Source organism: Choristoneura fumiferana, chromosome 5, assembly GCF_025370935.1.
Source record: "Choristoneura fumiferana chromosome 5, NRCan_CFum_1, whole genome shotgun sequence".
In the NCBI taxonomy this organism is placed as follows: Eukaryota; Metazoa; Arthropoda; class Insecta; order Lepidoptera; family Tortricidae; genus Choristoneura; species Choristoneura fumiferana.
In genome coordinates, this window is record NC_133476.1 from 17139855 (window position 1) to 17167844 (window position 27990).

The following is a 27990-nucleotide window of genomic DNA, read 5'->3' on the forward strand; positions in this document are numbered from 1 at the left end:
CTTCATTCCTTAGCTTGAGTTCACAGGTCAAAACGTTTTGCTAGCAGTCAAAATTTTACAAAAAACATAAAAAACATTATTTCGAACAAGTCAATTTGCAGTACCATACCAATCAAATGAGGAATATTCAGTGTTCAGTTTACCGTGAAAGTCATTAATTGGTTTTGAAAAAGAAAAATTTCAAAGGGCTTGGCTGGCTATTCCGAATTGGAATGGCCGACTTCGAGAGCCTTGGGATCACTCGAAAGCAGAAACGGAGGGCGATTTGAAGGCATTAAAGATTTAGAGCAAGATTTTGTTGATATTTTATTCGGTAATGTGACGTGATGATATTTGATTTTTATGTCATCGCAATCAAGAAAACCTACGGAGATTAAAAATAAATAAACCACGAGATATTATCAACTTCATCATCATCATCAGTCGGAAGATGTCTGCTGCTGAATAAAGGCCTATTAGAACGCCACAATGAACGACAACTCGCCACTCGCATCCACCAATTGATCGCAACTCTTACGATGTCATCGGTCCATCTAGCTAGTTGGAGGCCTGCCAACACTTCGTCTTCCGGTGCGTGGTCGCCACTACCTACTTAACCTATACAATGAATACCCACCTCGAGATTGGTTCCAATGGAGGATGCTTGAAACTCAAGGCCAAAACCAATGAACCAATCGTTTGCATTAGTTTTGTGCCACCGCTGAACTGCACACTATTAGATTAGATTTGAATAGTTTGTGATTGCTCACAAAAACATAGAAGAGGATTATCATGTTACTTATGAATGACCATACATAAAAAAGACCTCTATAATATCCGCTCCTCGCACAGTTACTTAGTTATATATTATTTTTAACCGACTTCAAAAAAAAGGAGGAGGTTATCAATTTGGTTGTATTTTTTTTTAATGTTTGTTACCTCAGAACTCCGTCATTTATGAACCGATTTGAAAATTTTGGGATTGAAACCCATAGTAGGTATGTAGGTGAGGTAGCCGACTATTGTGAATTGTCCCACTCCTGCTGGCTCGTGCTGAGTCACCGACTTCGATCTAGTACGTACCTACTTACCTAGAAAAATATTTTCAAGGTTTTTGTAGTCGGTTCCATTTTTTGTTATTTTTTTATTTTTTTGGGGTAGGTTTTACTTTTTTGTTAAATTTTTTAACTTGTTTATTACTTACTTCTTATGGACGAGAAAACCGATTTCCTTTTCTCCAACCTTATTTATAAAAATAAGACAGATAACTTTATCATCAAATCTGGAGAAAAAAACAAAATTCATTTGTGCTATTTTGCAAACAATATATTTTCATCGCACGATTCTGTTGTTAATGACGGCGGCCCACGTAGGCTTTGTGAATCGGCCCACAATGGATTGTTTCCCAAAATATCTGGAGGCTTAATATCGGGCTGCTTAAAAAATACAATCTCATTCGAGTTATTCATATCATTTTGACAATTGAAGATTGTATTTTCCTGTCATTGATCAATATGTATGTACGTGATGTTCTGGCCTAGTTGCTGAAGTAACTTTATGATTATTTTTGGAATTTATATCCAACATTATCGAACGTTATTATTAATGAAGAACTAAATTTAACTTTGCTTGCCTTATTATTAAAATTCTGTATATATTTTTTTAAAATTAAGATTTCTCATAGCCAAAACAGACATTTTTGCCTACTTCTTTGTAAATTTTGCTTCACATGGAAAGATAATGTTCTAATCTAATGCAATATTGTCAAACACGCGTTGTTCTTATAGCAAACTATTGTATATTCCTTTCAAATAATTCTAATCCTAATAATGCTCTTGAGGCACCATCGCTTCGGATAACACAATCTTGTGAACATTATATAAGATGAATGGTAATTTGGACACTTCTGTTCTCGCACGTCTCCAATATTTGACGATCCCTTGTGATGGATTACATGAATTTTATTCAAGCAATATACTTGACAATATCTCCTCATCGGTGCTTGCATTTTCGTTTTCCAACTACAGCACCAACGTTGACTTAACCCATTAGGACAAATTTAAAATGATCGAAAATATTGAATGGGAATTGTCGGTACCTACTCTGAAAAATATAATATTTTATGACTAATAGTTTGTGTAAATTACTAAACCAACCAGTTGTAATTATTTATTTATTTATTATTTATTTATTTATAAATCGTGTGAACTGACGATAATTGACATATGTACCACATACAAGTAAGTAGCAATTATCGAACGAAATTAAAATGTTCATGTACGTAGATGAAAATACTGTCTGAAATAGTGAAATTACAAAATCGACATAAATTTTCAAATGAAATTCCATATTCTTCAAATCTAATCAACGTATATTAGAGCAATGGCGAAAGCTGTCACACAAAAAATATGACCCAAAAACACGAGTGATCCAAACGTGAGTGATATTAATGGGCCTAGCCTCACATTTCCCTGCGGTACTCGAGGCCTTTCCAGCTGAATACACGGTGATACACCGTGCATGCGTCACCCAGGTCAGTCAACATTATTATTAGTGTTTTATACGAGGCACTACGCGACGTGTGTTGCTGAAAACACGGCGGAGTGCGACGGGTGTTGGTCGTCAAGGAATGTCTTTGAGGTAAAATTGACATGAGTAAATGCAATGTATGTTTCTAATAGAAAATATAGCTGTTAAGGATGATTTATTACTCATTACATACATAATTTTGGTACTTACAGTAGTATTAAATACATTAAAAGCTACAAAGTCAGAAACGTATAGATTAATAATATCAACAGTAAATAAGGCGTGATACAGCGATTTTTTTTTTATAAAAGTGTAAAATAAAAATTTAATTTCACAGCTACTGACGCATGAGAATACAATGCATGTGTTAATGTTAATACATATATTTTAAAAATAATTATTTACCATAATCATTTACAGTATTCATACTAAATACACAAAGAGTCAGAAACAACAAAAACAAAGGCGCTCATTACCGCATATCATGAACAAATAACACCCAACTGAACTTATAACACCCTGTGTTATCTCGTTCATTATACATTCGGGAGTATATGAGCAAAAGTTCACCTCAAAAAGATCCACAAAAGCAAGGAGGATGATTACGCGGAAACTCATTGTGGAATTATGCGCAATTCCGAGTTCGGAACCCTTCAAGTCGTGACGTCATGAATACAGAGATGGCTGACACGCTAATCTAAATAAGCCCAAGATTGCGGTGGAGAAAATGTTTTGGATTGGACTTGAATTACCTTCACCAAATTTAGCCACCGGCGATAATTCTGATTCCTTGTTATTGATCGAAATAATCAGTCACAGAAATAGGCTTAGCCGGCGGCTGTTCTGTGGAGGAGGGATTTATTAATAGAATAACGTCATTCTAACTGATTTTTATTTTGCCAAAACTATATACATAACTCTATCTTTGTAAGTCCCCGTGTACCTTATAAAGCATGAATGCACAACGTGGAGTAAAAATGTTTCAATGAAATGAGAATTATAAATTTATCTAAAGAATGTCCTAAATCACAAAACTTAGAATTCTCGGTTCGGTCCGTAGAACTAACTATGTATGGTCAATTTTCATAAGCTCAAGTTTAACTGGTCGAAAGTACCTATTTTAAATTAAGATTTGTTTTTTTGTTATTATATTTGGTAATTGTAAAGTGTAATGTAAATATTGCATTATTTAAGTAATTAAAACAAATAAATTGTATTGAGATGACCAACCAGCAAATAAATATTGCCAGTTAAAACTGCTTTTTGAACAAAAATGGTGTTAAAAAGTTACAAATGCTACGATCTCGTAGTACTTAAACAACTTAGGATCTAGAAACGGAACTTGGCGCATCAAATGCATCCAATAGAAGTTACCCATTTAAGTTAACTAGGCGACTAGGTATCTTTAGAGATAAGTCCGCCGACACTAACTTATTCTTAACATTAAGGCTGACCTAATTACAAAGCAGCCGATAAACTGGATCTTCGAATTAGAGGCTAAGGGTAATCTAGAACCATTGAAAATCGAGACGGGAAGTAAATTGGGATTCGTTTCTTTGATAAAACATCTTGCCGGTTGAAGCCGATACCTTATACTTTACACAGGCTTTACGGGAATGCATGGGTAGGTAAGCATGTTTATTTTATTACCAGATAGATTATTTATTATCTTTTACACAAGGTAGGTACTTACTTTAAAATTTATTCGAAATATTTCAGAAATTTGTTGGATTACTTTCATTGAACATCCCTGGATGTTTTTTTGACTGTGGTTGAAAAAATGTTTTTATACATTGAATTGATGTTCAAAGTGTACCGCATCAAAGCGTGACTACACCTTCCTATGAAATCAAAAATTCCTATGACATACCTTTACAAGGATGTACAATCAAATTAACACAGCGATTTGATAAAATGTTGCGAATTAATTTTGAATTATTTTTACTAATACTTTGTACTTTTCTTATACTATTTGTTGGGATGTCCGGCTTTTTGCAGGTTAGGTTAGTACCTAACCAGGAAAAAGCCGGAAAACCCCCGACTTTGTCACTTCAAAGTTCAATATCTCAAAACGGCTGAACCGATTTTGATGAAACATGTCTAAGAACCATCGCCAGCACACACACACACACACACGCACACGCACACGCACGCACGCACGCACGCACGCACACACACACACACACACACACACACATAGCGGTCAAACTTATAACACCCCACTTTTAGCGTCGGGGGTTAAAAATGACGACCCTTAATACGAGCGTGGCTGCCATCGTTCAGTACCTATTATTCCACGCCACTATGCGCAAGCGAGCTGCCTCGATGGCACGCAAAAGATGGGACAGCGGCCACTAGAATTCTCTATCGTTTGCCCGAACTTCATATGCCATTATGTATCGTTTCATATAATTTTCATTTGTCATAAAGTAATTTATTTTTGAAACAGAATTTTCTTTACAATTGATATTAAACTAAACAAATCTAATGTATTGCGTACTATATGATGACATTTTAAAAATCCTGAAAATAACAACGTTGTTACGGCAAGTGAAATTATGGCAAATAAAATTATAGCAATTGAAGTGATTCGGCCAACTAGCTGCTGGCAATGGTGGCTGAGCGGCTTGACGCTCCTTTTAGGAGGCACCAGCCAGCATTCGTTACACTCTCCAATGCCTTCTTTTAGGCGTGACATAAAAATTTATGCTCAATTGGACAATTTTTAAGTTAAGTTATCGTAGCTACTATCGTACCTTACTCAATAAGTGATTATGTATTTACTAGCACAATAGACTGAAGTCTGATTAAATAAAATAAAAAAATATTATCAAAAAAAATATCATCTATATTTTACACTTAAGAAACACCACCACCACCTATTTTTTATGTACAAAAATATCCATCCATACTTAATTTTGAATATTGCACTATATTTACAGGGAATGGGACGGCAGACGCTTAGTTTAATATAACATCGAAAGGTCCAAAATCCCAATATCCCTGAAGTGTACTTGGCGATTATTGGTATTTAGGCCCAAAGTTCGAGAAGGAAACGTTAAGGGTCCCTCATAAATTAAACCCACAGGAGCACAGGATGTTAAAGCACGCCTATGTACGTCCGCGGGTTAAAATTGCTTCTAGTAACGGTTCTGCTTACGGCACTGATTATTAAGATGATTCAAACTGCAAGAAATCACGTCAATGCAATACCTACAATACAAATACTTATTCTTTATTGCACACCACATATCAGTACAATTTTTTTTTATCGTGTCTTATCGCTTATAAGAAATTTGTACATAAAAATATTGTTTAGTATGTAAAACACCTAAATGATTAGGGAAATGGTCAAGGAGAATGACAAAGGAGATTTGACTATTTTTTATATGTTTTATAAATTAAAACTTTAGAATGCCTGTTATCGAATAGAGAAACAATTTTTAAGCTACCTTTACAAATAACAAAGTTATAAAGGTTTGATAGTCAAGATTAGACAGAGACAGACATACTTGCATGTGGCCTCATACTTTCTGCATAGAGAAAAGCGTTTCAGAAAGAGACAGGTATATAGAATTTTCAAAAAAACATTATACTTCCAATAAAATTTTCAACCGATTATACAACTTCCATGTCCAATATTTGTATTGCATTGTTTGATCGCTGTCGGCGGCCGATCGTTAATCTGCCAGATCACAAAATTCCTAGGCATATCATAAAATGGCGCCATTTCATGATATGCCTAAAAGTTGTCCAGGCATATCACGACGTGCCTGAGAAACAATAGGGCGGATCGATTAGAGCAACGCATTCGTTGATATTCCTAGATCTATACCGGGCACATCGTGATATATGTCGAAAAAAAGAAAAAAATATTTACGTATGAATTGTGACCACAACGCACGAGCCGAGCGAGCGAAGCGAACGTGCTGCGGCAGCGGCCGGCGAAGTGCCAGAACCGATATGGCGGCGTTTCATGATATGCCTAAGAATTTCATGATCTGCCTAACCGTCACTAGGCAAATGGTTAAACGGTGAGTTTTGAACGATATGGCGGATGTCCCCTTAGCCAATTCATGAAACGGCGCCATTTCATGATGTGCCTAAGAATTTCGTGATCTGGCGGATTTTACGATCGGCCGCCGACATCGCATTATATTGTTTTGCTTAATGTAAGACAATTTTTTTGTAGCCTTTTACACTTTTTAGTATCTATTTTTATAGCTTTTATTTATTGTAAATATTATATGTCAGTTTTGTTAATTATGTGTGTGTTGTGTCGTATTAATATAACAATGAATAACATAACATATTATTGAATAACAAATTATACAGAGGTAAGTTTTTTACTTAATTCTATGTTTCATTACTCGTTTCTTTATAATACGCAGAAAGCCATATGTGAATATTGCCTTGCATGTCTCGCGGTATTTTTTTTTATTTTCCCAGCCTTAACGCGTTATTCAAATGTAATAATATTTTCCTCGTGCTTGGCGTTGTTTTTAATACCCGCGCTACATTACGTGTGTTTTTAATACCGCGGTCGCATTTTTTGCTTAATTTTAATCACAATTGTTGTTCCATGTATTTTACTCCGGCTATTATTTTTGAAGCTTGTGTTTTTTCTCATGTGCATAAATACACGCGTACACTCAAGTGGAAACTGAAATATATATTTTATTTAACACTTACTCGTATGAACCGTTTTCACTGCATTATCTAAGAAGTTTTGAACGCACACTGTTAATGAATATTAAATTAATGCTAAATACAGGCATATACTTAATTCTAAATCTTTCGTGTGTAGCAAATGTTTGCTTTGCTTATTATTTTAGCTTTTCACTTTTGTTTTTTGCGTTATGTGCACAAATGGTATTTTTGTGTAGCTTCATTGAACACGCAAACAACAAAATATGAATATCCAATCAAAAGGTAGGATTAAAGTAAAAAAAAGTGTATCCCATATTGAAAAAAGAAATAATATTCGTTATTGTCGGTTTAAATTTTTATCACAGATTGCATAAAACTAAGTTTATACTAAAGTGACAACTGCCATAAAGAATGGAATCACTATGTATCAATTAAATGAAATATTTTATTTCGCTTTAGACATGGTCAAATTGGCCTAAAAATTAGTGCTAATGAGCGGTGACATGTCAAACTAGATAATTGGGACGTAAAGAATATCTTGTTTTATAAAATTGACTTTTTTCTAGCTAAAGTTACATATTATTATATGGTAGCGAAAGGCTGGTACTCCGACGGAGCGCGTTCTTATAGTGTTATGGTACTGAAGCTGTCGGCGCACTATTATTTTAGTAGATTATTGTCGTGGCCTGGAAGTAGGCAATTGCTGGCTGAGTATGAGTATTAAACGTTTAACTAATACGAAGCCAGCAATTGAGATTCCAGCCGAGACTAATATAAAACTTTTCTCAAAAATGGTGAATAATTCTGAAATAGAAAAACCTTTTTCTCAAAATATTATAACATTTAATTTTATTCCAATGTTTTTCTTATGCTTTCCCGCCTTTTTTTATTTAAAATAAACTGCAGGTGTATTTTTCCACCAAAAACACCACAAGCTGTTTCAGACCCAATAAAAAAAGTCCGGAGTTCCAACAAAATATCTGATATCGGCCTTAGACTTGGCTGTATACGACTTGTGCTCACATTTCCATGGCCTTTTTAACTTTAAAAAAAATTGTGACTGATTGCAGGCGCGCTAATTTATAATAGTCGAGCTAGCGCGCCTGAAATCTTTTTAACTTTTTAATTTTTCACTGACCATAAACTATGCACTTCACCTTCCGATATGTAAAGAATAATGTCAAGTTTTACGGACATTTTTGAGAAAAAGTATAATACGCAAGCGTTTCTTTATCGTTCACCGAGATTTTTCAAGCAATAAAATATAATTTTTCATAATTTGTAGTTGTCATTAAATTAATTACTATGATTTTATTAAAAACAACAAACATAGTATATTCTTAAAGAGGACTTCTAAATAAAACTGTAAACATCTCGATTTCCTATATTTTATGGCAAACATTATTGTTGACAAACAAAATTATAGCAAACAAAATTATGGGAAACGAACGCTTTACCTTATCTTGTGCCCTTTTCCTGTTTGGCACATCACCCACCCACGAATAGAAGATAATTTTCAATAACTAAGGAAATCCAGCTATCTCCGTAATAACTAGGAAACTTTTATCCGGCACTGTGAATGGAAACGTTTGAGAGGAACTGCCATCAATCTTCGGAGCCGCGGCGATGACACCCTTTCATACTTTACTTCTTTGTATTGGGAGCATTAATAGGCTGGCCAATAATAAATCCTTAAAGCCTCTCGGTGGAGGGGCTGGCAGCTGTCTGCGCCCGACCAAGGTTTGGTGAATATTTTGTTCCAAATGCCTCAGATCCTGATTTTATGAACGTATTTTCTTCTTGAAAATTTAGGTACTTAACTGCTTGAAAAAATTTTTTTTTTTAATTTATCAAAGTCAAAGTCAAAATATCTATTTAATTTAGGATATACCAAGCACTTATAAATTAAAAAAAAACTACCACCGGTTCGAAAAAACCTCTGTTGAGAAGAATCCGGCAAGAAACTCAACAAGGTAAGTACATATACGCATACATATTTATATAATATATAATTATATATTTTTTTAAACCGATTTACAATATTATTTAATGATATCTATACATCACAAGTATTTAACACAACTTCATTTCAACATCGTCCATCATTATATAAGTACGTCCCACTGGTAGCGGTGGTAGATTTTTTTTTGACATTCATAAGTGCTTGTTATAGCCTAAATTGAATAAAGATATTTTGACTTTGACTTTGACTGCTGAACCCAGGCCACCTCTCAGAATGAGAGGGCTTGGGCCATATTCCCCACGCAGGTCTAGTGCGAAGTTGAATTACTTCACAGTTTGTGCATGTTTCCTCACGATGTTTTCCTTCACTGTAAAGCTGATAGTAAATTTCAAATGTCATTTCACACATGAATTTCGAAAAACTCAAAGCACGAACCTGTATTTGAACCCATGATCCTCTGCTTGAGAGACCATAATTCAAACCACTAGCTAGAGCACCGCGACTGTCAAAATATGTTCAGTTTTAACCTCGTAAGACCCGCGTCCAATTTTGATCATTAGAATTTGAAACTTTTTTTTTAATGGTTTTTATTCCTATCGTTTTAGCAAGACGTATTTTGCCAATGTCGACGTAGAGACATTACACACACGAGGAGACTGTTCGGAATTTGAAACTTAATATCAATTAGTGAAGTTGACATTAGCTTTGAAGTATGTGCTAAATTTAGGACGTTGGGCCTTATGAGATTAAGATGTCTTTGACATAAATAAAAAATTAAATTGACAAACTTATGAGGCAAAGTGGCACATAGTGCAGATGACTATTAGATAGAGTTAAAAAATTTGCACATTTTTAATAGCATTGGCTATAATTATTAAAAAGAAATACCTAATAGAAAAAAAATGAAAAATTTAAAGGTCACGTAATAATATAATTAACCCCAGACATAAATTGTAAATTGTTTCAAATTGTAACTCCAACACTTTAAAATTTCCACAAAACTCTTGTTAACGAGTTGTCTCAGAAGTAACGAGAAAATTTAATATTTATTTCGCTGCGTTTCAGAGTTGGGTTAACTTTGTCACCGCAGGTATCGGCCTAGTCACGACTACGCGCGATCATTGGCGCAGCGAACGTATAATCGGGGTAAGAAAAGGTTCGTCACTTTTCAACTCTATTTTAATTACGTTACGGTCCAAAAGTGACGAACCTTTTCTTACCCCAACTAAACATTGCACGGCTGCAACGCTTGCTGCTTAGTGGTTAACTTTGCTAGACGACCGGATAGCCAAGTGGTTCAAGAACCTGACGAAGCTTGAGGTCCCGGGTTCGTTCCCCGGTTGAGGCAGACATTTGTATGAAAAATACGAATGTTTGTTCTCGGGTCTTGGGTGTTTAATATGTATTTAAGTTTGTATCTATCCATATAATTATATTTATCCGTTGCTTAGTACCCATAACACAAGCTTTGCTAAGTTTACTTTGGGACTAGGTCAATTTGTGTAAATTGTCCCTGATATTTATTTATCTATTTAAGTATGTTTATCCGTTGCCTTATACCCATAGCGCATTTTTTGTTTAATTCCGGGACTAGGGTCAATTAGTGTCAAGTGTCCAATGATAAGTTCCCAATCTGCACTGGGCCCTAAAAGGTGCCTTGCAGTAAGACGTATATAGGTTAAGATGATGAGATTGATTTCCCATTAGATCCCAAGGCCCTCACTGAAAATCAGCGCCACGGCTAGCCGTGGCATTATGCTGAGTGGGGACCTGTTTAGCGTCATGTATGTTTTGTATTTGTTCTAATATTTGTTATTATGGCGTTAAATAAATGTATTTTCTTTTCTTTCTTTCTTTTTTTTTCATTATTATATGTATTCATTTATTTATAGCCTGGCATCCAAACCGGTTTTAATGTACTGAAAAAAAAAACGGCTTTTTGGTCAAAATGGTCGCTGCGCCCCAGTCGCTTGTAGTCGTGGCAGAGGCAGAGCCGTTAAAGTCCGCAACGCGCATGTTTTCAACAATTTATTGTGCTCTCGTGTGATAGATATATGAGTCGTAAACAGGATTGTAGAGTTCAGTTGTTGTGACAGAAAGTTAGGTGTTCCTTGTACGTGTGTAAGTTAACGGAAAATCATGTTAGCTTCCAGCTTCACAATCACAAGTAACGGCAAAAGGTGAAGGTATAGTGTTAAAAGTGACTGAAGTTAATTTATTTCTATTGTACACCTTGCTAAGCCCATCTGGTAATGAATATGGCCCATAACTATGATGTCAATTTAGCTTAATTAAGCGTATTTTAGGTACTAAGCCAGGTGCTGAAGGCAATTATATAGATCCATACCCCGTAAATTTGGTGCCGTTGACACAAAATCGACGTCACGCTGCATATACTTATGCTTTTTTCGTAATAGTTTATTACGTGGATATTCATAATTATCACAGTGTCATGTTTTGAGGAAGTTTGTAGCAAATATCTGTTTTTAATTGTAAATAGCGGCAAAGTGATTTGCTATAGTAATTTTTTGCCTATGTATTTTTTAAATTTTATACCTTATTCTTAAACTACTAATAATTCTCAAGTAATCTTAACCGCTATAATTTTCCTTGTAAATTTGATATATTTACTACCATTCTGAAACTATAAGGGCTACCATGGCGAAACTATAAGGGTTCCTAGTTGACTACGGAACCATAATAAAAACCAACAAAAGACAAACACTTTGCTGCTCATGGCCGGCAATTTTGTATGAAATCCCATTACTATCCTCTAATTTGAAAAATTAGAACGAATCTCCAATAAGCGCTATACAAAGACGTACTTGGCGTTCTGTGATCACGGACATTTACTTGGATGTTTGAGAAAAAATAATAATTAGTCCGTCAGTTAGGTACATTAATAGACAATATTGAGCACATATTTTTTCTTTTGTCAATTACACAAAAAATCATTAAGATATAGTCAGTTACAGATCCGCGTGATATCACGGTGTGATTTAGCGGTTGGGATTAAAATGCGGATGAAATTATATTTCCGGGAGTGCCCATGATGTCACGGCGAGCGACATTTAGCACGCTGTTACTTAGAGTTACTTTATCCTGTACAGTGTAGTTCATACCGTCATTCGGAGTTTATAATTGTGAAACATCAAACGAGACCAACAGAATACAAGTTTCTAAACACAATACAACTTCCTTCGCCGTCTTATGAATAGATTCTCCAAGAATGGAACCGAAACCTGACATTTTGCTTTCAACTAGCATAATACGTGAGATCGGTCCGCCTGACTTATCACCCTTGCGATCGTTTGACAAGGGACTATAAATAGACACGTCATTCTACATGACATCTACGCCCTTCCAGTACATAGAATGGAAGTTGTTAAGCCCTGTCCGTACTGCGAATTTTTACCGCCTGAATTATGTTCCGCGCTTTACATACAATTTCTTTGCAATTTTTTTTCCGCCAAATCAAATCGTGAAAATTCGGAACACACGACGACTTTCGAATGCTGCCGACGTGTCTATGAATTATTGTATTAATAAAGTGACAGTGTCTATGAAATGAATAGGGTACTTTATTTATTAGTGTCAAATGTTCTCCTACCCTCAACACACTCCATAGGTTTGAACTGTGGTCCATTAAAGTCAAATAACTTACGTTTCTAAAAATTTATATCAGTCACATTAAAATATCAATCTAATCAACGCCTGCTATATTTTTTGGCAGAATGAAAAGCACACCATATCTCCAACTATAGCTGTGATCTGTATGATCTCATCATCATCATCGTCTCAGCCGTAGGACGTCCACTGTTGGACATAGACCTCCCCCATAGACCTCCAATCGCTTCGATTGGCAGCGGCCTGTATCCACCGCGAACCCGCGGTTTTAACCAGGTCATCCGTCCATCTCGTGTGATCTAATGGGGATATAGTCTAATTAAAGACAAAGAATTCTGCAAACCCTTTGAAGCCAATTGCAGCCTTCCAGCATTGAAAAGCATAGTGTTTGACGAGTCGTTCTCTTAATCAGAATTATGTCCGAGCATTGCAGACTGAAGCCGGGCCTTCCTTTGTGAGCTCAACGATCCGTGCTGCAATGCAGAGCACTCTATGCGAATGTGTTACGACACTATTCAAATATACGGACACGCGGAGCGGTGTACGGAACCACAGACCTAATAATAATAGGAATCGGTCTGTATTTTTTATTTAACTTGCAATATACGAGTATGCATGTGTGGGTCAAATCATGAACGTTAAATAGACGCATCCAGTTGGCGGGTTGATTTGAAATTTGGCACATTTATGTAAATCTGTCGTGACAATACAATAATCTGGCAGTGAAATTCTGGTGGTCCAGCGAGTACTGCAAGTACAGTCAGCCAAAAAAACTTTTATTAAAAATGTAATTTATAAAAAAAAATATTATTAGCCCTACTTCCAGTGTCAAACAACCGATATATACTTAATACCGAATGTCAAGTCAATTTAGTACTCGTTAAGTTGAGTAACAGTTTTACCCCCTGTTTCACCATCCATTGATTAAATTTATTTGACGGATAAGTATGATGCCGTCTCTGTTTGTTTTGTTCGAATAGACGGAGACGGCATCATATTATCCGTCAGTTAAAATTAATCAATGGGTGGTGAAACAGCCCCTCAATGTCCAATATGCAAATTTTGAAAGTATGATCTTAGTTTTATGTCGTGGTAAGGTAAACGTAAGAGTGATCGTCACTGTCCCAATAGTGGGCATCTCAATCTTATGTCATTAGCAATAGAGATGACTTTAGAGGGCATTAGCGTGTCGACAACTCGGACGTTTACCTTATATTGCGCTTCTGAAAATACGCGAAAACTACAAAACACATAAATTACTGCAGGATGTTTCTGAACTTATTGAGATCGAATCGCACTCACGTAAGATAAAAAAGTATGATTAGAAACATATTTAGAAATACAAGAACAGAAGACGCTTACATTAAGTATGTTGGAGCGCGTATGCAAACCTTTGTTTGCCGATTTGGAACCATTTCTTGACATTGCGCATTTTTTAATTTATTATTGTTTTTTTCCCACATTGTCAGAAATAAAAATGTTTTCTTTATTTGTTTTCTTAGCGCCCCGAGTCAAACGGCACAACATAAAGCTTGAAAACTTGTGCATAATAGTGTAATTTGTTTTTACACCATACAGAAAATATACCTATAACTTTTTAGCTTCATAAACGCCTCACCTTGCGGACAACGGGTGGATGCAAGTGGCGAGTTATCGTTCATTGTGGCGTTTTTAAGGGGGAGGGCTTTGTTCAGCATTGGATGTCTTCCGGTTGATGATGATGAAACGCGTCACGCTGTTAGCTCGCGTGGCATTTCTGTAAAAATAATGTCACAAATACGCTTACGAATAAAAAAACGCAGGTTTTTATCGGTGCTGCAAAATCGCACGTAACATCGAATCATTGCCCATAAAAAAAGCTTCCGTAAATAAAATGTTAAGTGTAAAGTGGCGTTACGAGTTGACTTTACACGCTGGGCTCGTATTAACGGCATTTAAGCAAATTGGATGCTAATTTGACGCCAGACTACCAGATGAAAATTACACCGGCGTACGTGGAAATAAATGTTAGGTCGTGTGCGTACCACGGAGTGTTTTGCGCGAATGACGGTGTTAGATAAATTTTAGGGAGCTGATAAGATAACTGGGGAGTTGCGGGAGATAGCAATGGATGATGTTAAAGGAGGCATGTAAAAGAGGCACGCTGAAATCAGAGATTCTGTAAAACTTTTCAAAACTTTAGACAATAACTTTGAAATGTTCATGTTCATGTTTTTGTTCCTTTGTCTTTGTTTGTGTGTCTTTTCTTGTGAGCCCTTTGGCTTATTGATTGATTTAGACAAAATGATGATTTTGAGCTAAAAGATTATTAAGCACTTCAATAATTCATGGTTTTTTTACATTAGATATATTATTGACAAGATGTAAACCGTGATTAAATTTGAAGGTGTCACGCATATAATAACATTTACCTAAACTGTTTGAATCATAATTTTAGAATTCCATGTTATAATCATGATCATTTATTTTATTAAATTTTGACCAGAACTTCTTATTTACATCTCGTTTTTTGTCAGTTAATCAATGAAGTTTTTGTAAGTTGAATTTTTCCCAGTATTTTCAAAAACCTTTACAAAACCTTTTTCCTATCCTTAGAGCTGTCTAAAAAGCAATTTTAAAATAAACACTTCGTCCGCATAGCTTCGTCCTTAGCAAGTTCCCCGAGGAAATTATAGAAAATCTCCACAATAGGCGAGATTGTCTGCCCTTCGAAACTCATTTACATATTTTTACCTTCCTTCACATTTCGATTCACGTTTAAAATTGCCAGTGGCATGGATGAAGTGGAATAATCAAACGTCTGAAGAAATTATCAAGAACATGAAGCTGTCGAGTACCAATTTACTTGGAGGGGGATTATAAATAACTTTTAAGAATGCTTTAGGTTTACCAGAAAATAATAATCTGTATCGTACAGATAAATATTAATTTTACAAGTAATTGAATACTGTCTGTGTTTTCTTACTGTCAATATTGTAGTTTTTGGGACTGAATAAATACCTTTTACTTTTTTTTTACTTTGTTGTTGGGGTTAAACTCTGGGGCTGCAAAGCAACACAAGCTCCTTGTAATATTATTATTTTAACTGGCTGAAAGATGCCTCATATTTAGGTCACTGCCATTTTATAAAAATGGAAATCGAAAACAAATTCTACGCCTTTGTTTCCACAAACCCATACCAAGGCAAATACAGTAAAGGAAAAACAAAAACCACTTTTTTATAGTATAGTAGATGTTGGGAGCGTGGACTGTAGATTGTGTTTTTGTTTCTTCCCAAGAAAAGTCTGTGCACTGTATGAAAATTTGTTATGAAAACACCAACCCTTACACAGTTAGAAAGAGCAAAAATAGAACGCGGAATTGTCTTGTTAGACGTAGAAACAGTGTTATGGCCGATGGGCGACCGGATGTGTAAGAGAAAGAATTCTGCCAACCTTAACGCTTACAAAATCTTGTGTTGCCAGCAACAGTAGGAAAACGAGCACGCAGATCACCTGTATGTTATCAATCTCCGCTATTCATGGACACTTGCGATTTCGTTGGAGTCACTGATGCTTGGCCGTTTCTTTACATGCATATAGACTTCTTTCTTAAAGTCCCTAATGTTGAAAACTATTTGAAAACAACCCCCTTGGAGTGGCAAGCGTCCGGGTCCCGGCACACCCTTGTTTGGCACGCGACCGGCTCCCGGCAGCCTGTCAAAAACCCTTGAGTGGCAAGCGACCGGCTCCCGGTCTTTGGCGGGTGTCGTATTTCACTTATAAATATAAACTGATAGACCTATATCTTGCTTGCTTATTCTATTTTTGGCAGAAAGTAAACACGATATTTGATTTTTTAAAGTTTCATGTCGTATTTTCAAAAGGCAAAATTGTAAAACATGTTAAACTTGATTTACCAATATACGAGTACGTACCTAAGGTAGATAGGTTACCGAGTTCCCCAACAACCTCGATTATAAGACCTTGATTCCCATTTCTCCAATTTTCAGTAGAAATCGTCGCAACCTAACTTATACGAGACAAGAACGAAGTTCCTTATTGGAAACTTGTTGGCGGCGTGTCGGGGCGGCTGTCAGCCGCGGTGACATCTGGCGATGGCTGTCCCACATTTTCGCTTCATATTCGTAAAATTAATAGACAGAAATTTGTGTCAACGTTTATCAAATGTTGCGAAGCTTTTGTACATTATTAAACAGCACTTGACTTGCAATGCTAGTTTACTTTTACTTACTAACAATTACTAAAGGTTATTTTGGCAAGCGAAATTATCTATACATCTATACTCTATACATATAAATAAAAATGAATCGTAAAACGTGTTGCTAAGCGCAAAACTCGGGAACGTTTGGACTGATTTCGCTAATTCATTTTTTGTTGCGTTTGTTATTGTCAAGAGAAGGTTTTACAACGGGGGCGAAGCCGCGGGCAACAGCTAGTGTCAAATAAAATTATGTAAAGTGAATTTAAGTGGTTCTCATTTTTTTGCTTAAGCCGCTGAATCGATTTGGATTAAATTTTTCATGAACATTTAAGGATCTCAAATTATCTTCATATAAAATTACGTGATTTCTTTGCAGCCGAAGTCGCTTACATCATCTATAGTATGAGATAGTATTGCAGCTGCCTAGCGTATGAAATTGTATTGTTTCGATTTTTCATTAACTCGTACCATTATAACCTAGTACCTAGTTGAAAATCTCAAAACAACATCCTTAAAGAAAAAGCCCGGATACAATGCCTTCTGTATTTCGTAAAGAGGCGCTTCGAAATAACTCGATTGCAAACAGAAATATACCGGCCTGTTAATCTGGATTTAATACAAACAATAAACACGTTGAATTCTATCTTTTCATTGTTATTATTAGAAACAATGGAATCCACTTTAGAAAGGCCCAATGGTCGCGATAAACGCTGTATATTTAAACACGGGGTCAACCAGGACGCAAAACAATTTCGTTCGCTGAAGGGATAAGTCATTTAAAATTTGATAATTTAAAATTTGTTGAACAATTTTCGTTTTGATTTGGACAAACTAATTTAAACCGTAAAACAATTGAAGTTTACCATTGTCTAGGCCTGGAAGTAAGCAATTGCTGGCTGAAAATATTGTTTTTAAAAAACTGCTGTTCTGGCTGGGGCAAATATCGAATAATTAAAAAATCGGATAGGAAACAACAAACAAACCATAGTAAATACATTTTTCACAAATTAAAATGTTACTTTTATATAAGTATATGTGATGTGGTGGAACAATATACTGAAATAGTGCACATTGATTTGCATTGCGTCCTTTTCTATTGCAGGCACAGATAAAAACGTTACCGTAATAACTTTTGTCAATTACCTATTTATAAAAAAATGTGAATACCAACCCACTTTAATGTTTATGTATTATCTAACGGTGGCATCTTTATTGGTTAATGTTAGCTAAAAGTTTGTTAGATCTAAGTTAAATTGTACCGTTTGTGCCCAAATAAACATTAACCCCCTTATTCATAAACGACAATCAAACCTATTTTAGTTAAAATGCCGCTAAAATTCGTTTGTCCTTATCTGTCACTTCGACATTTGTATTTGTTAGAAAGGGACAAAGCATTTGTTAGTTAACATAGGCTTGTTAAGTTTTATGAATAAGGGGGTAAAACATTAAAAAAGTGCATTGTGCTTGTGCTATATGCTGTACAACAATGTAATTCGTATGTGTTGAACAGGCTCAACAGCACGGGACGAGGTGCGCGGGAGGACGACACGGCGACTGGCAGCACCACTCGCCATAAGCCGAGTTTAGATTTGCAAGTAAAATCATGCAAGTTGCATTACATTGCGGCGCTCGACCCACTACAAACTCTTTGGCTTTACGGCCTCGCAATGTAATGCTACTTGCACGATTTTTCTTGCAAGTCTAAACTGGGCTTTACGATCACCACCGGGGTCGGACGACCTCCTATTTACATTTAGTTAGGATTAAAATTATTATTGCAACTAGACGGCGATTACACCAGGCTTAATCTACAGTCCGCGATTTCATTATACGTCCCGTAGGACCCCAACAGTAGGTATTGGAGTTTTAGTGCTCCAGCAATGTATTTTTAGATGAACCCGTTTTTTGTCATGTGATAATATCACATTACACTATATGAGTTTTATCTCCTATCTTTGAGTATTTATCTTGCTAAATACTCAAAGGCTCCTATAGACTCCAAATGCCAACACTTGTTCCTGCGCTCCGGATTCTGGCCGGAATGTTTCAGCATCTAAATGACCTGGTGTTAAAAGAATAAAATGATAAAATTAGAAAGTTTTCGTTAACATGAAGTACTTTTTAACTATTTTAAGCTATTTAACAAACCATATTACGAGCAGGAATAACTACACTTACCTCGGCCAGCAATGCCCCAGTGACGTAAGCTCGCTGAGCTATGTCCATGAGCTGGAAATGCAGGAATGCTGCCTATAGCAGCAAGCATTTACAGGCCAAGGATGTCACGACCGTTAAGCATAGCGTCACTTTAAATGTATACTGTGCTATTTTAAGTTAAACACGACATTTATTTTTACATCTTGGAAGTAGATTTTACTTTCATTTTCATCTAAACTATAAGTATACATTTATAACAATAATACGTCAAATGTTTTTCTAATAAAATTATAATACCTTATAATAGTTTTACTAGCAGTTTTAGGAGTTATTAAATTAACCCTTTAATGCACAGCGTTGTTTTAAAACAACATCAAAAGTAAAAAAATCCTGTGGCTATACTGTTAATTAAAGTGGCAAATAGATTTGACTTTGTTAATCCTATATTCTTTGAGATTTACGAACCATCAAGGTTATTGCTCCTGCGCACCGAATTTGTCAGTTAGCGGCAAGATGGCGCCGACACGACGCGCAACCTCAGGAGGCAGGGTAAGAATAAATCATTTAAAAATATTTTCTCTGTATTATTGTGTGTTCCACTAACTAAAATACATTTATGAATGTCTAACCTATGTTTTACAATGATTACTTTTGCATTTTGCACTAATACTGAGACGCTAACACGCTGCAAACATCGATGTTGTTTTAAAACGACATTGCGAAGTACTGAGAAATTCACTTGCACGCGCTTATGTGGTTTTAAAACCACAGTGTGCATTCACCAATCACTATGATAGGCTAACTTATATTTTTTTATCTGACTGATTTTTGATACTGTGTGTATTAAAAGGGCACTTTACTAACGAAATTATAATACTATTTTGTTTGTTTTTTTTTTCTTCTTCATGGTTTTGGTATTGGGTTGTGTTTTGCATGTTTTTTTCTGTTTGCTTGCTTCAGGGAAGGGTAAAATGGGAACGCATTTCAAAAATAATGGCTCTTGTGCCACCAGAAAATGCAGTTTCGTCGGATAGCAGTAGCTCTTCGGATGAAGAAGTTGACATTCCATTACACACATCAACTCAAATACCTCCTATCATACAAGACGATTCAGATGCAAGCTCCGAACCACATTCCATACCGTCATCCTTAGAGAGATTTAACTTATTAGATAGTTCAGACGAAGAGCGTGATCAGCCCCAAGCCTCAAGCTGCAACATTTCGAATATCCAGTGCATTCCTGCGACCCCCGTCATCACGCAATTGCTTCAAGATTCCAACCCTCTAACACTATTACCTCAACTTCACTCTTTATCTTCGTTACTGTCACCGCATCCTTCTCCAGCGCAGCAAACTAGGTCCAAACGCAAAGCCATTATAGCCCCCATTCCAAAGCAAAAGAAAAAGAAATATGTTCCAAAACCACTGAGTTTCGATTGGAAACTTACAAAGTTCAAGCACCGAGCTGAAGTAGAAGCTGTCACATTTTCGACACCGTATGATCCAGCCTTAAAATCACCTAGTGATTATTTTTTAACGCTTTTTACGGAAAATATTATCCAAATGATTGCCGACGAGACGAACTTATACTCTGTACAGACAAGTGAAACCAACAAGTGCATCAATATGACATGTAATGATATTCGCGACTTTTTAGCCCTTACTCTAATGATGGGTGTAGTTGGAATGCCAGCATACAGAGATTACTGGTCCAATGAGTTCAGATTCCCTCCAATAGCAGACGTCATGTCTCTGAGAAAATACGAGACTATTAGGAGACATTTACATTTCGTCGATAATAACGACACCAATGAGGACCGGTTTTTTAAAATACGACCTCTATTGGAACAAGTGCGTCAAAATTGCCTAAAGATTGAGGAAGAAGGTCGTTATAGCATCGACGAAATGATGATTCCCTATAAGGGAACCAGAGCAGGCAGTAGACGGCAATACATGCCCAAAAAACCGAAAAAATGGGGCTTTAAAATGTTTGTAAGAGCGGGTGTTTCAGGTATCGTTTACGACTTTTTGCCATATGCTGGGGAAGACACCTTTCGGTTTTATGCATTCAATGACTACGAAGGCAGTTTAGGCCTCGGAGCTAAAGTGGTGTTGGCACTCAGTAAAACCATTACGACGAAGCCATCGATCGTATATTTTGACAATTTTTTTACGTCATTGGAACTGATTCGCTACTTACGTCAAGAGTTGGGAATTTTCAGCCTTGGTACTATCCGAAATAATCGGCTTCGAGGTTGTCAAGAGAAATTCCCTACTGACAAGCAGTTTTCGAAAACGAAGAGAGGCACAAGCAAGCAGGTGGTTTGCCAAAAAAATCGGTTAGCTATTGTCAAATGGCATGACAACAAAGTCGTCACGTTGGCTAGTTCATTCGTGGATTCTCATCCCGTTGAAACCATACAACGCTATTGCAAAGACGCCAAGACTAAAGTGAATGTAGACTGTCCCAGATTGTCAAGCAATACAACGTACACATGGGCGGCGTTGACTTGGCGGATATGCTTGTTGCACTTTATCGCTCGAATATGAAGACAAAACGATGGTACATGGCCATATTTAGACAAATACTGGATATATGTGTCAATAACGCTTGGTTATTATATAGAAGGAATACAGCCACGAAAAAGGTTCCACTGAAAAAGTTCAGATTGCAAATTGCCGCTGAACTACTGAAAAAGAACAGGACGAAAAATATCAACCAGCATTTTAACGTACCCCAGCCTGAAATCCGGACTCCTGCAGCCCCAAGACCTCCAATCGGTGTCAGATACGACAATATTGGACATTTTCCTGGATTTACAGGTATTCAAGGCAGATGTAAATATTGTGTAGGTGGCTACACGAAGATACAGTGTGTCAAATGCCAGCTGCGGCTGTGTTTTACCCCCAAAAAAAACTGTTTTTATAATTTTCATGTAATTAATTAAAGTTTTTGTTCTTTTTTAATATCAATTGTTTTACTCGTACCTTGCACGGTGTGGTTTTTAAACAACACTTAAGAACAAATCTTGTTTCGGTGAAAGTTGGGCATTGTGGTTTAAAAACAACATACGTTATTTCCACAAATATGGATATTAGATTTTTTTTTGTATTTTTTCAGGCCTCTTTGTATCCTAAATAACCCGGTTTTTTACTTAAACTGGTAAAAATTTAAAAAATAATGTGATGTGCATTAAAGGGTTAAGTTCTGATCACAGTTATATTTGGGTAGGTAGTTTAATAAATATTTGCACGTTTTTTATAATCAGTTTGGTACTTCTTGTTATAAAATACTAATCCTACTAATATTATAAATGCGAAAGTTTGGAAGTCAGTGAGTGAGTATGTTTGTTATCGCTTCACGCTAAAACGGCTGGACGGATTTGGATGAAATTTGGTATGTAGATAGCTGGACTAGGGAGGTACTTAGCGATGCGTTATCAAATGTGAGTATACAATACAATACACTACAATACAATTACTCTTTATTGTACACCAGAAATAGTAAGGAGGAGGAGGAGGTAGGAGGAGGGGTAGTAGTAGGTAGTAGTAGTGGTATATATTGTCGTAGGAACCTATTTTTAGAACAAGAGAAAAGAAGACACTATTTTAGCTTCATCCTCATCAGTTCATCACAGAGCTATCAAATTTTTCTAGGTGAAAAAAATTTGATCTACCTCTTCAAACGAAGTAATTCCTTATCTAGTTTACGACTCCATCATTACTATGAGGTTTGAACTATCGCATCAGAGGGTTGAATCCATATTGATGAGCTGTTTTGAATTCAAATAGATTGCACGTGGACCCGTGTTGGCTAATTCACCCGCGGTGCTCTAGGGAATAATAAATACACTGGCAAGGAAATTGGACTGTTACTATTGGATCGTAGAGCTTAATAGTAAATTATAGGCTTGCAGTCAGAAAATGGAAGTAAAGGTTTTCAACGTATCTTTTCCAACAACGTATCTATTCCAAATAAAATAAAAGTGTTACTTATAAATTCCTATGTGAAATCCCAAAACCTTCAGTTTACGTTTTATAAAGATCACCCACGTATAATAATTTGCATTAATATTAATAAACAAGGGACGGGGTAAATGTAAGCCACCGTTCAGTAAACAGCATGCACTAAGTAGTAAAAAATTAGGGATAACCAACTGACATTTCTTGGGACATGCATGCTATGTACCTACTAAAATACGTATTAAATGATTTGATTAGCATTTAAAGTTGTCCTCTGATCTTGAACGTTTAATATGTATTTACTATATAACTATGTTTATACGTTGCCTAGTATCCATAGTAAAAGCTTTGCTTAGTTTGGGGGCTAGGTCAATTGGTGTCAAGTGTCCCATGAAATATATTTATTTAGAAAACAATATCCTTGATTTATAAATTATAATCAACTTAGAAAAGTAGTGAAACTTTTTTGTCTGGTATATTGTCATTTCAAATTTCAGTATCTCAAAATCGACTATACTCGTACTCGAGTCCAGAATTAGGCGAACCAACTTGACAGTTGATTGCAAACAAATGTTGCCACAGTTTCACCAGTGCTGTAATATCGATATTACAAAAAACTTGAGACGAAATAATAATAAAATAAATCATTTATTTGAAAGATTTGGAAAAAAACCTGTTGAATATCGGTAAGGACGCCGTTCGCCATTTTGTTTTGTTGACGTTTCATATATGTCATTCGACTTAACTGCCATCGGTTTGCTGGGAACAGTGGGAACTATCTACCGTTATTGTGAAATTTTTCTTTTGTTGTTGATTTATTTTTAATTGTGTTATCATTTATGTCGTTTTTAGACCTAAAGCTATGGAAATTAAGCCTAAAAGTGACAAACATTTTCATTCCGTGTCTAAACAATGTTATATCGAGATATTCCTATTACTATTTTTTTTTCGCTATGTCTGGTAATATTTTCAGCTGTCAATCTAGTTCGTCTAATTCTAAACTCTAATTTAAGCAGATTTTTATAAAAAAATCTGCAATGAAATCGGTCTATAGTATGTTTGAGAGTTACGATGCCACAGACAGACATACTGGAGTAAAACACCTCTTTCTTGCGTCGGGGTTAACAAGGAATGGAAAATAAATTCTTTAAGCTATCGTAGCATGAACCACTGAAATGAAATCAAATCAATCAAATCAAATCAAATCATTTATTCAGTAAATAGGCCGTTATGGGCACTTTTTACACGTATTTTTTTTTTAAATTGCTTTCGGAAAGACCATCATTGCCCAGAAGAATGCGCCGCAAGAAACTTGGCAGACACTCATTTTTTCAAAATAAAATAAGTAAGTACAAACAAAATACAAATAAAATAATTAAGAACTACAGTATAAAAAAATAAAAAATGAAAAGAACAATAATAATACAGGAATGTATGGGGTCCCTTAGGCACAAAACTAAAACTAAACATGTAACTATAGGTATCTACGTGCAGTGGAAGTGTAGAATGCTTCAACCGTCATAAATTAAAAAAAAAATCAGAAATATACATTTCAGGTCAAGTAAAACACTAAAAATATTATAATTAAAATGATTTTAAAAAACTCAGCTGAACCAAATTAAATACCTATCTCCGCTCCCCAAATAAACGAAACGAAATTAAAAGTAAACAACCACAGAGAACTACTGTTTGCTTACGTTTCTAATCAACTGGTACTCAGTTTACCTTGCCACTTGATATAGTACCTATTTACGCTTTATATGTCAGATTCGGGTTAAAATATAAAAAGGTCATCGATAAACTAGATACGAGGGGTGATTCGTGTAATTCATTATCTTCTTTGTTTTAAAATTATTAGATTTAGGGTCTTTTTCATTCATTGATAAATTTTATATGACCGATATCTGCAATGTCATCTCTGTTTGTTTTGTTTGAATAGCAGGGATACTCTGTCCCGGCCCGGATAATACCGACATGGAAATACCGACCCTGTTTTCGTGTACACGCCCATAATATAAGCTCATGTCAGTTCTTATTTACTTAAGAATGGCTCGTTTAAAGGTATTGGATAATATTATTATATTTCACCATGATTTTTTTTGGCAGATTTATGTGATTCAATTTCAATTCAATACAGTGAATAAAATCCAAATTGTGTCAATAACTCGCTTTTTCATTTGTTTCAGACTACCACATCACTGTTAAAATCATAATCATCGTTCTTATCAAGTTGACTGACTGTGACATTGTCACTGACGCACCCAAAGGCATCATTCCTGGCTTTCAAAGAGATACGTTTGCTATAAAAGATATACCAGAGCCAGAGAGTTTACCAGTGTTGCACGGAAACGACACAAGATGTCGTATTTCCGAATACCAATGCACCAACAAGAAATGCGTACCGATAAACAAATTTTGCGACGGCAGCAATGATTGTGGCGACTCTTCAGATGAACCGAGACACTGCACACGTGAGTTATATTCTATTTAAATGCATAGCGATATTTTAGTGTCAAGTTTTTAAAGAAACTTTATTCAAGTTTCCTTGCGATGGGATGCATTTCGTCACCGAAAAGCTACTGATAATATAACGATCGTGCGTGTATGTGAGTGCGTTTGTTACTCCTTCAGGCTAAAACGGCTGGACAGGTTTGGTTGAAATTTGGTATGTAGATAGCTGTACCACTGAAATAGTACCAGGTTATTTTTCAACCTGATATTCCCAGAGGATTCACGAAAAATTCCAGTCTTAACAGCTATGTCTAGACGCATAAAATTTTATACGTGCACTCGACATGGGTAAAACATAATGAAAAATAATTTACTACACAATATGTAATAATGTTTTACATAAGCAAAGCCGCGAGTAAAGACTAGTTCATTAATAAATATTCTTTTAACAAATGATAATCTTTTTCATGATTCAAAAGATCTTAAATTTATTAATAGGTATTTTGCCTTGCTCAGCATGGTTAATTTCAATTTAAAATACGGATAAAGAATAAAAGATTTGCAACCAGTTTAGTTACATTATGTAGGAAATAGGTCAAGTTCTCGGTAACAGATATAAATGACTCTGCCAAGTTTGGGAAATTTAGCGTTGTACCCGCCTTTCTAGGCTAGCAGGATGCTTTTTTAATTATCTGCGTAATTTTCACGATAACGAATCTGCGGAGAAATTGTTTATCGCTATCCCGTTGGAACCATGCAATTTTCCGGTATAAAAACTACCCTTTGTCTTACCCAGGGTCTCAAAATATCTATATACCTTCATTTAAATCGATTTAGCGGTTTAGACGTGATGATTTAACAGACAGAGTTACTTTCACTTCTATAATATAGTTTGCATTGGATAATTTTGTTGTTCTAGCTGAGACAATAGAAATACACGTTATGTTTATTTAAATACAGCTTTCTATCTACTAGTTCTCAAAATAAACCCTGACATGAACAGAAGGACAGCAAAGCGGCATTAAAAGGATTACGTTTGTCACCCTTTGGTTAAAGAACCCTAAAAACGATATCTCTAACAACAGAGCACTTACAAGTCGCCAGCGTCTGTAAATGGGGAAAAATAATCGGATTAAATAGGTCGGCAGACAGGTGGGTCGATACCGATGCCTGAATTGGCACGGCTCCGAGAGAGTCCATAATGTGTGGCCAAAAGGCCGGTCTATAATGCACGTATTACTGCTCTCATTACCGTAATGTTCTAGAGTTTTAAAATGCGAAATCTGGGTTTGGACCCGACAATTAAGGGGAAAATTATCCCGTAGGAGTGTTCTCGCTGCCCGCCCGTCAACTTTACGTCTCTGGTGACGGAATGGAATTTTGTTTTTCATTCACTATTCACTGCTGTGCATTTTGGCAGGTAGGTATACTTGAGCTACAATCTAAAGCCGCAACAGAAAAGGTTGTTGTTGTAAAAAGTGGCTTAGGCCGTAGCTCCCGCGCGGCCACATCATTGAATTTATTCACAAGCGTGGACAGGTTTCTTCATGATGTTTTTATTCTCTGTAATGCTCATTGTTAACTTCAAATGTAATTTCAGACATAAAATTCCAAAAAATTTGAAAAGGTGAGCCCGGGTTTTATTAATATTTTAGAAAATCCACGATTGCTATGCTTAACTTAAATTAAATAAAGTTATTTCGACTTTCAAGGCAACTGTAACTAGAATTCCCAGCAAAACTAAATCTACAAACATAATATGATGTAATACCCAAGCAATTTGGCAACGTTTGCCGTGAAACCAAATTTCCTTTAATAAAATATTGCCGACTCCGCGAGTAAACATATTACCTGACGTATGAACGTCTAATCTTTACCCGTATACCTGATCGACCCCCGACCTCGACCCCTTCGATCGCCTTGAGAGTAATGGGCGTCTTTACTCCCCTCTTTATTGAAAAAGCACACAAAATGCCTAACGCAATTCCGGCTATTCATTCCTAAAAACGCCTCTTGTGCTCGTAGATCTTTAAACGCTAGCGACAGATGCTCTAAATGAGGAAGCGACGGTATATGACTAAGTGGTACTGCGAGCGTGGAGTGTGATTTAGGATGCACTACGTTAGCGTTTTCCGTGGTATGTGGATGAATGATTTTGCAACCCACTAGGTGGAGCTTTATGAAACTTACTATATAAGGGGATAATCTTGGGGAGTTTGTAAATGCAAACAAACTAACAAAGAACATCCATATAAAGTTACTACTTAATTTTACTAACAGGGTCGACGTATAGGTAAACGTTACTTATAGTTGAGAGTAAAAACTAATTTAGTGTTTTGTTTTCTAAGAGTTGATGTAGATTTTGTTTTGCTTGTTCTTCATGTAGAGTAGGTAGGTACGCAACTTCAGTGCGCGACTTGCCATCTGATAATCTTATCTGTTTTTACGGTTCCTGATGGAATGACATA

General features: G+C 36.0%; 1 protein-coding gene across 1 annotated transcript in view; it reads left to right on the forward strand.

Moving 5' to 3' along the window:
* The window catches only part of LOC141428282 (uncharacterized), a 221814-nt gene that overhangs the window by 12304 nt on the left and 181520 nt on the right, over positions 1-27990 (forward strand). Inside the window, exon 2 of the mRNA XM_074088180.1 lies at positions 25258-25542. Coding sequence (XP_073944281.1) covers positions 25258-25542 — 285 coding nt within the window. The remainder of the gene's footprint in view (positions 1-25257; positions 25543-27990) is intronic.